The sequence below is a fragment of the Populus alba genome, chromosome 5 (assembly GCF_005239225.2).
Source record: "Populus alba chromosome 5, ASM523922v2, whole genome shotgun sequence".
Classification (NCBI taxonomy): domain Eukaryota; kingdom Viridiplantae; phylum Streptophyta; class Magnoliopsida; order Malpighiales; family Salicaceae; genus Populus; species Populus alba.
In genome coordinates this window covers 16015905-16028775 of record NC_133288.1, presented here as the reverse complement: position 1 = coordinate 16028775, position 12871 = coordinate 16015905, and the positions used below count along the sequence as shown (strand labels likewise).

Sequence of the window (12871 nt, the reverse complement as noted above, 5' to 3'; positions counted from 1 at the left end):
ACTCTCTTTGGTGTCTTCGCCTTTCATAGGCGACAAGCGTTTACACCCTCTTAATTAGTTGTTTCTGCAACAGCTCATCTTTCCATCATTGTATGCATTGGAAAGGTCCTCGCGTGTTGTATTTATTAAGAGCATAAAAGACTTCTTGTTGTACATCCTTCACACGGTCTACTCTAAACTTCATCTGAGAACTTTTCTTCTCCTTACACCTGTTGTCGCATTATAGTACCTCGTTGGATCCTACAGGTATTCTTGCACAATCTCTGTGTGCCCTCGTGTAATTTTTGTTCTCCTGATTTCTCCATATCCATATGTTTGACAGCAACTCATCCTATCATAACACATATCTAAGTCAAAATAGGGTGCCAATCTTTATCCTTTTGCTGTATTTCTCTTCTATTATTAGGGTCTTCATCAATTCTCCCATCGAGAAATTACAGTCACCAAATCTAACTTCTTTGGAGAAAATCACCACTCCATCAGATCCTTGATTATACGGAACCCAACTGTTCCTTTGTGCCGTCATCTTGCTAGTCTTCAATAGTTTCATTACAAATTGTTACATATACGAAAATAGTACCGTATGGATAATCTTTCAACTAAGCAAGTTCCCAGGAAAGATTGGAGGGGTCACAACGGTCCCATTTAAAACCCAATCTCCTAGCTAGAACTTCTTAGGCCATATCTATCCATCATACTGTTTTTTCGTATATACAACCATTTGTTAGCTTTGTTGTAGCTTTCCTTTACAAGTGATCTAGGTATCCTAGTTTTATACCTGATTTCCCAACATATGGCGAGACTACCAGTGCTTGATTTATCAAGATTGATCTTCTTCAATTTCACTCTCCACCTCAAATCGTCCATATGATTAGGTGTCCAGAGTATCCCAATTTTGCCTTCCTTCAAGGCAATTAAAAATTTCCCACTTAGTAGTTCAACACTTGTAATTAGGTAAACATGTGTGAATTCTTCTTCTTCATCTTTATCGACCACCATAAGGAACTTCAGATGCCTCCTGATCGAGCAATCTCTTTTAATAATTCACCACCACCACTTTCGATCTCAATCTCAACGATCAGACCGTACCATTGCATTCGAAACAATCAAATTAGTTGAAAACAAGTCTGAAATCATCTAAATCGCATTTCAGACGGCTAAGATTTGATCAAAACAATTCTACCCTGATAAGTTGCTCATATTCAATCTCAAATCTGGTTGTACGTAGGATCCTATGCACTAGATCCTATCCCTCAGCTCACGGCTGATGACGGGTCATGTGGGTCCCACTATGCTGATGTGTCTGTTGACTGAGTGCTGATATGGCATGCCAACTATTCATGCTAACGCCATGCTTACATCATGATGATGTCATCCTTACTCGGGTCAAGCACATGGGTCGGGTTGTCTAGTATTCGGGTCAGATCAACCCATCTAGGTGAAGAAGACGCGTGGCGCCCGTCGGCGCGTGTTGGCTTGTGCAACCATGTCCCACGACAAAATTTTACGCCATTTTCACTTCTACGCTCGTCTCTTCCTCCTCTTCACAGTGGTATGATCAAAACATAATTTTGACAACTTTCATTTTTGAGCAAAATCAAACACCACTTTAAACCATATGCTTTGATACCAATTGTTGGGGAATCCGACCGGTGATGTTCTAATCATTACCCATTGGAGGCTAAGCACACTGATACAATATTTAACGTGGTTCGGCAAATTACCTACATCCACAAGAGAGGTCCATATTATTAGAGTTAGAGAAATGGTACAATACAAATACATGAAGGAGAAGGGTTACATCAACTCAAACTCAACTCACAGCTCTCATTGCTACACTTGACAACCACTCCTCTTTCTCACTTCTTCTCTTCTCTTCATTTCACACTCTATCACTTTGCTCTCAAGTGATGCCTCTATTTGTAGGCATCGATGGTAAGCTTCTCCAGCACATTTGTCAACATGGAAGGGACAAGAAAACCATGAAACATTGCATCAATTATGCCACAATTTGTGCTTCCCCTTTGTACCAAATGGGTGATGAGTTGTTCCACTTGTACAAAGTGGATGCGAGGTAATTGCCACAATAATAGCAATTTTCTAACAACCAACACCAAAGAAATCCTCCTCTCTCTTTATTGTGACCATCACCCATAGAGCAACATTGACCATCTAGGCATCCATCATCAACGTTCCCACCTTCTCTCCTTCAACCTCCATTAAGCAACCATCATCAACCTAATGTCGATTCCCTTTTCTCCACCACACAATCACAACACCCCTACCAAAACCAAAGAACGACCACCTCAGCGGAGAGTCCAATCTCTCCTCCCCATAAGCATACCTAAAAACTGAACTATTGTTCTTTTCTCTTGCAAAATAATAGCATATCTCATCATAGTCCAACCTTTTCGATTAACCACCAGGAGTCCCCACATTAGCGACCACAATGCCAACGTCTCTCCACCTTAACAAACCTACTAGCTCCTCCACAAAGTAAAAGCAACAAACTCCTTAGCTAAATAACCCTTGCTTATCATCTTCTCCACCCTCTCACTATAGCAGTAGCACCAGTGACTCACAAAGAAGAAAAGAGAAACATATTCATTTATAAGAATAATAAATAAACCAACTGTTTGTGTAATTTTGAACTATTGTGGGTGACGATGAGAGTCACCTGATCAACCCTGTTTCTAGTTAATCACACGTTGTCCTTGTTCCTACACCTTCAACAGTCTCTAGACTTAATTCTAGTTATTCTTGGACACATAAAATGTCTTGAAAATTCAATTTATAAACTCAAATAATTTTTGGATAAATTTCTAATAATTGCAAAATTTTGATAATTTATGTTGGTTTGAGTGTGGTTATTAAATTAACTTTATTTTTTGAAAATTAAAACACACATAACTTTTTAGTGATTTATATATTTAAAATAATGAGTTATTTTGTATTTTATATATAGGGTTAAAAAACGACCTGCTACCTTACGATATTCATTCCATCGTGATATTAATTATGGTATCCTTCAAGAAGGGGCAGACAAGATGGATTTGTGAGTGAAGAGTTGAAAGGAGCGGCCTGAGAGAGAACCTGTTTCACAGCAAGCCAAGTTTGAAACTACAAAAAGAGAGAACCTGGTCCCAAACGCATCCTAATCCGATACGACACTGACGTTTTGCAAGGATGTCACTCTCACGTGGAGCCTGCCCTCTCAAGATGGAGAAAAAAACTTACTCCAGTGAGCGTTGACGAGAAATCAGAGCCGTAGACTATAGTGTAGGAGCATCGTATCGTGTTTCTGTCGACGGAGTGGCAGTTCTGTAAATGAATGTAGTCCACATCTCAACCATGAAACATGAGCCAAAAGCAAAACAAACTTCGTGAATGAATATGTATCGTTCAGAGTGCAATTACGAACATCTGTCTTTTGACTAGAAATTCCAGAGTTTATCTGTTTTGGTTTTAACAAAATATCAAAATCTTAATACAAAGTTTTTTTTTATTTATTTTGTAGATTATATCAGTTTTGATGGCCTGAGAAGCCAAAATCTTAGTATTAGATTTTATCGGCAGCCCAACAGAGAGTGAACAAAAAAAAATTAAAGGACTTTTCTTTTAAACTTCTTCGCCTAACATTACTTTTGGTTCACCTTCGCTTCAGCAGAAGAATAAGTAAATACTGAGTTGGACATAAGAAAATTCATTGAACCTGGACGGGTTTTGGGTCTGTCTTGCTTTTTAGGTTACAGACACAGTAGGTTTTAACTCCTTATTTAATTATAACGAACGCTTACGGCTACCTGGAAATATAAAGACCACAAAGTTTGGCGCACGTTATGGGAAGGTGCTTTCTGTTTTTAGGTATTCATCACTTTATAAACTTGTAAATTTTTCTTCTTGTATAGCATTACATTGGCCTTTTCTTCTTTTTTATTTTTATTTGCAGAAAATGGTGAGGACTAGCTAGGGTGGTGCGTCTTCTTTTTTTGACGAGGGATAGAAGATCTTTTCGAGTGTGAGAGGTTAATCTTATTGCTCCACTATCAACGGTTTTCATTACAAGGTAAGTGAACGAGGAGGTGAGATACGATGACTTTTTTCTTGAGCCCCTCCTTTATTCTATTCTAAAAAGACATGCAATTTGGAAGATGCTCTCCTGTTTCAAATCAGAGAAAAGATAAAAGGAACTTCTGAATTCTGGGTTTTGCTTCTCATCCTCATGTATAGTACTGTTTTTGTGCCTAAACATTGAAAGAAAACAGTGAAAGTCTGAAAGTTTTAGATTCTTATCCTGTTTGCTTGCTGTGACAATTCTGTTTAACAATGTAGGATGAGTGTAGTGATGTACTATCATTTGGGTTTTGGATCAAGATTAATTAACTAGTTAAATCAACGCTTTTGACGTGCTTTAGTAGATACAGTCAAGTTGGCTTTTAGGGTTTTCAGAAAGCCCAAAAATTGATAAATATTGAGCTTTATGATCACGTATATAGTACTTCTTAATTAAATATAGCTCTGTTTTATTTTTATTTTATTTTCTTGGCCGGGGAGGGGCCTTAGCTTTTAACCTTGAATGCTGGTTGCTTTCATTAAATGCCCTTTCTTCTATAAAATAATCATGAATGTCGACGTTGATCAGACCAATGCCGCAGATAATTTTATCTGTTGTTTTTCTGGTCTATAAGAGCAATGGGAATCAATAACTTGGTCAGGAAAGAAAGTTAAAAGCTTTAAAAGAAAATGTTCTATTTTTATTAGTTAATGACTGGTTGTGGTTGGAGAGGATCAAGTTGCGTTTTTAGCCCTTCCACTTTTCTGATACCATATTCTTCAGCAACAAGACATTAAAGCTCTTTTCCCTTTATTTTAGTTTATGAACCTTTTTGATGGCTTAAGAGGAACTCAAAAAAAAAAAAAAAAAAAACAAGACATTAAAGCTCTATCTATATGCTATGAGTTTCTTAGCTGCTGCCAGCCATGCTCCTAAGACAGTTTTTGGTGATGCGTTTAGACTCTTGTTTTTTAAAGTGTATTTGGTTTGTAAAATGATTAATTCGATGCTTTTTAGTTGTTTTTGAATAATTTTAATGTGTCTGCATCAGAACATAAAAAATAATAATGAAAAAACATCGAATTAATGGTTTTTTAATCCAAACGAAGCATTACCAAATACACAGTAAGTCAACACCTTTTCAAATTGCGTAGTTTTACTTCGAAAGCACCACAATTATGGAGGCGTTGAAGAGCTTCTTACATCTATCACCAAGTGTTGAATAATCCATGTCTAGGTCGGTCATAAATAAAAAATTACTGTCCACTTAATTTGCTGAGTATCATGTATGTGACATGCATGAGATCCAGATTCATACCTTATTGCTAATTAATCATAATTCCCTGTCTCTCTCTCTTAATTAGGAAGGTTTGGCGAGTATCCTTTTTAAAACTTATATAAGCAGGTGCTTTTACGCTTCCATTCATGTTCAATAAGGCTTAGCATTCCCCTGCGCTGGATGTCCTAGCCTTCTCTCTCCCTACTGGCTTCCCTTGTCGTGGTTAGCTTCAACTTCTTGACTATTGTCCACTGACTACAGTTTCACTTTGTTGGTTTATGCTAAGCTTTTCTTTGGAAGACTATACTGAAAATGCATGATGTTCTGTTCGTAAATTTCAGAGCTTGTACTTGCACGGGCTTATTTTACATGTTAATATATATATAGAACACATCAATGGAAAGACTGGAAAGCAACATTTACCTTGGCTTGATTCAGTAGTTCAAGCATTTGCTTCATATTCTTTATGCAAAGTTAAGATCAGCATCGCCCTCTTTATGATGATGATTATCTTATAAACTTTCCTGCATTACAGGTAAGTTAACTGTCTATGTCTTCCGCTGTTCATTCAACTGAAGAGTACGATATGGATATAAGGAGCCTGTCATCCTCTCACCGTCATCCTCAAGACGCGCCTTATGTTCACAAGGTTGGACTCCCCCCTAAGCAAAACCTCTTCAAGGAGTTCAAAGCCACTGTGAAAGAGACATTCTTTGCAGATGATCCTCTACGTTCCTTCAAGGACCAACCAAGATCTAAAAAGTTCATCCTAGGCCTCCAAGCTATCTTCCCTATTCTTGAATGGGGAAGAAGTTACAGTTTTGCAAAATTTAGAGGTGACCTCATTGCTGGGCTGACAATCGCTAGTCTTTGCATTCCCCAGGTAGATTATCTGCTTAGAAGATGCATGAGAAACAGAAATATTACGTATTCACCACTTTGCACTGTTTCTAATAGTTTACATTTTGGAATAAAAATAGGATATTGGGTATGCAAAGCTTGCAAATTTGGATCCTCAGTATGGATTGTGTAAGTTTCCCTTATTCATGCACATCTTGCTGCCTTTGGCTCGTTCTTGAATTTGATGGAGTGATTTCTGTTGTTTCTGTTTGAAATATTTTTCAGACACCAGCTTTGTTCCACCCTTGATATACGCCTTCATGGGTAGTTCAAGAGACATTGCAATAGGACCAGTGGCAGTGGTGTCTCTCTTGTTGGGGACTCTGCTTCAGAGTGAAATTGCTGATCCTGTAGCCAATGCAGCAGAATACCGGCGGCTGGCATTTACAGCTACATTTTTTGCCGGAATCACCCAAGTAACCCTTGGGTTTTTGAGGTAAATGTGAAAAGGAAATTAAACATGCAGTGTTTCTTTTTGTAGGTATCCATATTCATCATGTTCATATTTCAGTTTTTCTCTATATATCACTTCTTTCCGGTAACATCATGCCGGTTTGGGCCAATTTATCAGGTTGGGGTTCCTAATCGACTTTCTATCCCATGCTGCTATTGTTGGTTTCATGGGTGGAGCTGCCATCACAATTGCCCTCCAACAGCTTAAGGGTTTTCTTGGAATAAAAAAATTTACTAAGAAAACTGATGTTGTTTCTGTAATGCACTCAGTATTTGCCTCAGCTAATCATGGAGTAAGTTCTCTCTGCCTCGCTCTCCTTGACTTGTAGTTTTGGCTTATTCTTACCATTAAAATGTAATAAACAAGCTGTCATATCTGCGGTCACTAATTTGTGTACAACAAATATTTTGCAGTGGAACTGGCAAACTATTGTTATCGGTGTGAGCCTCTTATCTTTCCTCCTTTTTGCCAAGTACATTGTAAGTCTCATCAAAATCTAATTATACTAATGCTTATGTGATGTATTACCTTCTTGCAAAGTTTCTCTGAATCTCACCGTTATTTGAGCAACAGGGAAAGAAGAACAAGAAATTATTCTGGGTGCCAGCAGTTGGCCCGTTGATATCTGTTATTCTGTCAACTTTTTTTGTGTTTATAACCCGGGCAGATAAGGACGGAGTTCAAATTGTAAGCATTTCTTATTCTTTTCTTTATATATATTGTGATTACTTCTATTATTAAAAGAAATGAATCTAATTATGGTTGGAACATCAGAAGTAGTGATAGCTGCAATAGCTATGGAATTAATGTTAATGGTTCTGATTTCTGAAGGTGAAACACATAGAGAAAGGAATAAATCCGCCCTCGGTGAATCAAATATATTTCAGTGGTGACCATTTGCTAAAAGGTGTTAGGATTGGTATTGTGGCTGCGATGATTGCTTTGACGGTGAGACAGCTTTGCAAACCATCGCCTATTTGTCCTCTTAAACACCTATGAATATTTGAGGGACGTTTTGTTTGGTCACCAATCAACTAACAGAGTTCTTATTCCTTAATTTTATCTTTGAACGGGATTTTCAGGAAGCCATAGCAATTGGAAGAACATTTGCCGCCATGAAGGACTATCAGCTGGATGGAAACAAGGAAATGGTGGCACTAGGAACTATGAATATTGTTGGTTCAATGACTTCTTGCTATGTGGCAACAGGTGAGACGGACGCTCCTATGAATATTTTGTAGTATCTTACATTTTAATAATTATAACAAAGTGAGTCACCTGCTGTGGATGCTTAATCATGTGAGGCAAAAATCAACTGTAGGAATTTCATCTTTCGATCGAGAAGCCATAAATCCAATCACTTAATGAAAAAGTAAACTAAACTTTCCAATCATACAGCTACTTACAGTCTTTGAAGCCCGAGTTAGAATAGATGCATAGAATGATCCCAAGCAAATGCTTCACTACTGGATGGTTTTTATCTTTCCTTTGGGCTGAGTTTTGTCTTGGAAACTCCTTGGGATTTAGGGCAAACACAGGGAGGGGGGTTCATGTGATTATTGAAATTCTTAATAGTCATTTGATTTGATTTTATTTTTTTTTTCTTGCTTGAAGGTTCATTTTCTCGATCAGCTGTGAACTTCATGTCTGGCTGCCAAACTGCTGTCTCCAACATTGTTATGTCGATTGTTGTATTTTTGACCTTGCAATTTATCACACCTCTTTTCAAGTACACCCCAAATGCTGTACTCTCGGCCATCATTATATCAGCTGTGATCGGCCTAGTTGATTTTGATGCAGCATATTTGATATGGAAGATTGATAAATTTGATTTTGTTGCTTGCATGGGAGCATTCTTTGGTGTTGTTTTTGCCTCTGTTGAGATTGGCCTCTTGATTGCGGTAAGAATCACGACACCCACTGGTTAGATCCCCATGTGACTGTCAGGATTGATTAAATTGTGTTTTAATTGTGTCATGGAAGGTGTCGATATCCTTTTTCAAACTTCTCTTACAAGTTACCAGGCCCCGAACTGCAATTCTGGGAAAATTACCCAGGACAGCTGTATACAGAAACATTCTTCAATATCCTGAAGCAACTAAGGTTCCTGGTGTTTTGATTGTGAGAGTTGATTCTGCAATCTACTTTTCTAACTCCAATTACATTAAAGAAAGGTAAAACCATTGTTTTTTGGCCTTTCAGCTATGCAATTCATGTGATATTCTATATTGTTTTGGTGGAGAAAGACAATCTACAGCTTCAACTATAGGCGGTTCTTTTTTCTTATCTCATGCTTCTAATAAAGGATCTTTCGCTTTGAGGTTTTGGCTTTAACTAATGAAAGAACACTGCTGTAGCATGCGTAAGACTTGTTTTGATTTGGAAAGGCTATATATATGAATAAAGTTGGAACTATAGGGCAATATTTATTTTCTCGTTGAGTAATTATGATGAATAAAGTCAGTAACGTTACAGTATAGTCCAACTTTTTTCCTGGCTTGCGGGAGGTTTTGAAGCTTTAAACTTGTGAAATTTGTGTTTGAAGCCCTATGGTAGCAGTGTTCACAAGGACCGATCGATACGTAAAAGAAGCTTAAGAAATAACTGCATGTGATTTTATAATTTAGAGTTTCGCAAAATGTTGATGTTTCCAGTAGCTTTTGGTGAGGCTAAAAAACAAAATTTTCTTGCAGGATATTGAGATGGTTGATAGATGAGGAAGAGTTGGTAAACAAATCCAGCCAACCAAAAATCCAGTTTTTGATAGTGGAGATGTCACGTAATCAGGCTACTCTCAACTGGATCTTCATTATTCTCTACAAGCTTACTTACTACAATGGTGTTTCAAAACTCGTTTATGATCCTTATTTTGCTTTTGGTGCAGCCGTCACCGACATCGACACCAGTGGCATCCATGCCTTGGAAGAGTTATACAGAAGTCTCCAGAAAAGAGAGATTCAGGTAACTCCCGTTCATCAATACTGCCACCTAGCTAGTATGCTATGAAATCTAACCCTAACTTACTTACAGCTGCTACATTACAGCATCATATAAATCTCAAGCAACACCACACAAACACATGCCATTTACGATAATGCATATATATGTGTGTGCTCGCTCTGATATTACGAAAATTGCCTTACCAGAAGCTCCTTGTGTTCTTGCAGCTTATCCTAGCAAATCCTGGCCCAGTCGTGATTGATAAGCTCCACGCCTCTGATTTTGCGCAGCTGATTGGAGAGGACAAGATCTTCCTTACGGTTGCTAATGCTGTGGCAGCATGTTCTCCAAAATTGGTGGAAGAAGTTTGAGATGAGGTTTTGCTGCCTGAGAAAATGGGATTGATTTCACAGCCTACGGTGTGGCATTAGAATGGGAGGGAGGGAGGGAGCTAATGTTGTGGGCCATTATAAGGGTGGTTTGTCTAGTGGGGTGTCGTCAGTGACTGCGCGCTACCTTCTCCCCCAATCACCATAAAGCAGGAAAGGCGCATTATGATATGCTCTCCAAATAAGGGATAAGATTCAAGGAGGGAGGCAAAAAGGAGAAGAAAATGGGGTGAGAGCATGACAAGGATCTGTTCTCTCTTTTCTTTTCTTTTCTTTTCTTTCCATTTCCCCCCCTGTTTTCATGTATCTATATCCTATAAATCTCTTTAATTTTGCTCTTCAATTCCTTGCGCCCCTCTATTTATCTCTGTTACATGTTGGAAAAAAAGCTTCTGGGTTGTGATGCTCAAGCCAACAAAAGTGTACGTAAAACAAAGAGGGAAAAAAAAAAAAAATCGGCATGCTAATTGTTGCGATTAAGTTAGTGAAGCCGAGGGAGGTATATAATTGTTACCAACAACAGAAGAAAATAAGCACGTATAGAATTGGTGGATTATTATAGAAAATACTACAAGAGAAAGATTTTAATAGTGATTTTTTTCGTCTTTTTTTGAGATTGAAATTTTATATGGCCAAATTGATAGCTAGTTGTTTTTAATTTGTTGAAAAATAACAAGATTAAAATTTGGAGAATCAAAGTGAAAAACATAGGGAAATTAAGTGGCCATTTCCAATTTAATGTAGAAAAGTTAGCTTTAATCCTCCTACTTTTCATTTGATATAATTATAGTCCTTTAGTTTTTTTTAAAATTTACTTTTGGTCAAAACTTTGTTATTTTAGTTATTTTTTAAAATCTTATTTGGTGGTTTTCCTATACATATATCTTTTATTGTTATATAATTTAATAAAAATATTTAAAAAAACAAGTTATTAAACTTCGTACATGATCATTATCATTTCATGTTTTATGAATTAACTCAAGTTAATAAAAAATATCATCATCCTATTTTATAAAAAAAAAAAATAGAACAAGAAGATTTGGAAGACCCAAGCTAAAAAATCTATTTTTGTAATATCAAATTAGATCTTAATTAGTCCATATTTTTGCTTTGAGGTAAAGGCCCGAATTAGAATGTTTCTTAACTTTGGACTTAATCTTCAATTATTCCGAACAATTTATTTTAATGTATAGTAACACCTTTAATCCTCCACTTGTTTTATTAAACCAATGCGTAACATTTTTTACTCGGAATAAAAAAAATTTCTTCTTGTTCAAAAAATTTCCGAACAATTCGCATTTTTTAGAATCTTTGAATTTTTAAGTTTTAAATTAATTATTTTTTATATTTTAAAATTATTTTCATGTACTAATATCAAAAATATATTTTAAAATAAAAATATTTTAAAAAATAATTTTCATCATATTATTTTAGGTTGCATATTATAACCGCATAAAATTTTGTAGGGGTGGGGTAAGAGATGAATTGACATGAAACCACTAACCTTCCAAAGAGCAGGCTTTTGAATTAGGTAAGCAATCACTACGGGTTTTTTTTTTTTTTTCATTATTATTATTCTTTTGGTTTGCATGAAAATGGACGGGAGCCAGGGCCACATTCATTCAGACTTTTTTTTTTTTTTTTTTTCATATGATGTGGGAAAGGATTCCAATATTATAACCACAACCATGATAGCATGGTTTATCTTTTTTATAATAACAACAATAATAATAATAATTTTAAAATTATTATTATTATTATTATTATTATACATAATTTTTATTTTTGAGATTGAGATTCTCACCCGAGTAGAGGTAGCAAGTGGAGTTAGTGGATAACAATTCTCTGGATCCAACTTTTTTTTAGTGCACCACTTGGTCTATTTAGTAATTTGCTAATCCAATATTTAGTTTGGATAGAGCATTTTTGTGAAAATTGACTAAATAAATTTGTGTGTTAATTTAGTCAAAATTTGAGTAAGAATTAATTTTTTTTTAAAAAATAAAAATAATATCATTTTAATTTTTTTTTTAATTTAAATAATATTATTTTGAATTTACTGCAATTAAATTTGGCTCAGCCTTCCGATCGGTAATCCAAACCTTAAACAAGATCGAAAATGTTATAGCTATATCTTTTCAAGTTTTATTAGATTTTGAATTATATACTTAATAATAATAAGAGTATGCATGAGGACAATGAGCCCATGATTTAAATTGAAGGAGAAATAAGATTTTTAAAAAAGAAAAGTGAGTTCAAGGAAGAATTTTGGTTAAAATTAGCATTCTTCGTTCATATTAAAGATTTCTCAACATTTAATTGAATCGGGCTTATCCCAATTGAAATTAACCCATGCCCGGCTATATTCATCATATATTTCTTCAAACCCTAAAACCTTCCCTTTGACCACTCTTCCAAAGACGCACCACCACTAAAAATATTTGATTTCTCTCAAAACACCATGCATCTCTCATTTCAAAACCTATTTTACTTGTCAATAGTAAAGACCCACTCAAAACCTATTTTACATTTCAAACCCAACCCACTCACCTCGTATCTATTTTTTTTCCATAATGATGCAACGACAAGTTGTATACCTGTTTGATTTTTTTTTTTTTTTTAATTTAGTAGACAATGTGTTAATCACATGACTTGTCATGTTTTCCAATCATTAGAGGTGTCTTCAGTGATCGAAAAATTTCGATCCATGTTTTTGACTGAAAAAACCTAGATTTCATGCTTTTTTCACCTAAAAAGATGCGTAAATATTTCATAAATCTCTATAACCACATCTGTAACAATGAGCCACATTGCAATAGGCTTAAATATCCAAAATCAAATAAAAAAAAAATTCT

General features: G+C 35.9%; 1 protein-coding gene and 1 long non-coding RNA gene across 2 annotated transcripts; one reads left to right on the top strand and one right to left on the bottom strand.

Annotated features, from left to right (window-relative positions):
- Positions 1-5734: 5734 nt before the first annotated feature.
- LOC140955646 (uncharacterized) lies at positions 5735-9969 on the bottom strand. The gene is made up of 2 exons (XR_012169966.1): positions 9831-9969; positions 5735-6225 (listed from the first exon to the last, which is right to left on the bottom strand). It is a non-coding gene; the product is annotated as an uncharacterized lncRNA (long non-coding RNA).
- On the top strand, positions 5884-10359 carry LOC118029324 (sulfate transporter 1.3). The gene is made up of 13 exons (XM_035033195.2): positions 5884-6216; positions 6314-6362; positions 6459-6669; positions 6805-6979; positions 7101-7166; positions 7261-7374; positions 7519-7635; positions 7770-7896; positions 8302-8588; positions 8671-8861; positions 9381-9466; positions 9572-9648; positions 9855-10359. The coding sequence occupies exons 1-13, from the start codon at positions 5884-5886 to the stop codon at positions 9996-9998; spliced, it is 1977 nt and encodes a 658-aa protein (XP_034889086.1). The 3' UTR covers positions 9999-10359.
- Positions 10360-12871: the final 2512 nt, after the last annotated feature.

What these genes read in the sequence shown, in the direction of transcription:
- LOC118029324 (XM_035033195.2), top strand. Translation starts at nt 5,884, where the DNA reads ATGTCTTCCGCTGTTCATTCAACTGAAGAGTACGATATGGATATAAGG. An exon ending in ATAAGGACGGAGTTCAAATT is followed by an intron (nt 7,375 to 7,518) that starts GTAAGCATTTCT and finishes TGATTTCTGAAG; the next exon opens with GTGAAACACATAGAGAAAGG. An exon ending in TTCTTGCTATGTGGCAACAG is followed by an intron (nt 7,897 to 8,301) that starts GTGAGACGGACG and finishes TCTTGCTTGAAG; the next exon opens with GTTCATTTTCTCGATCAGCT.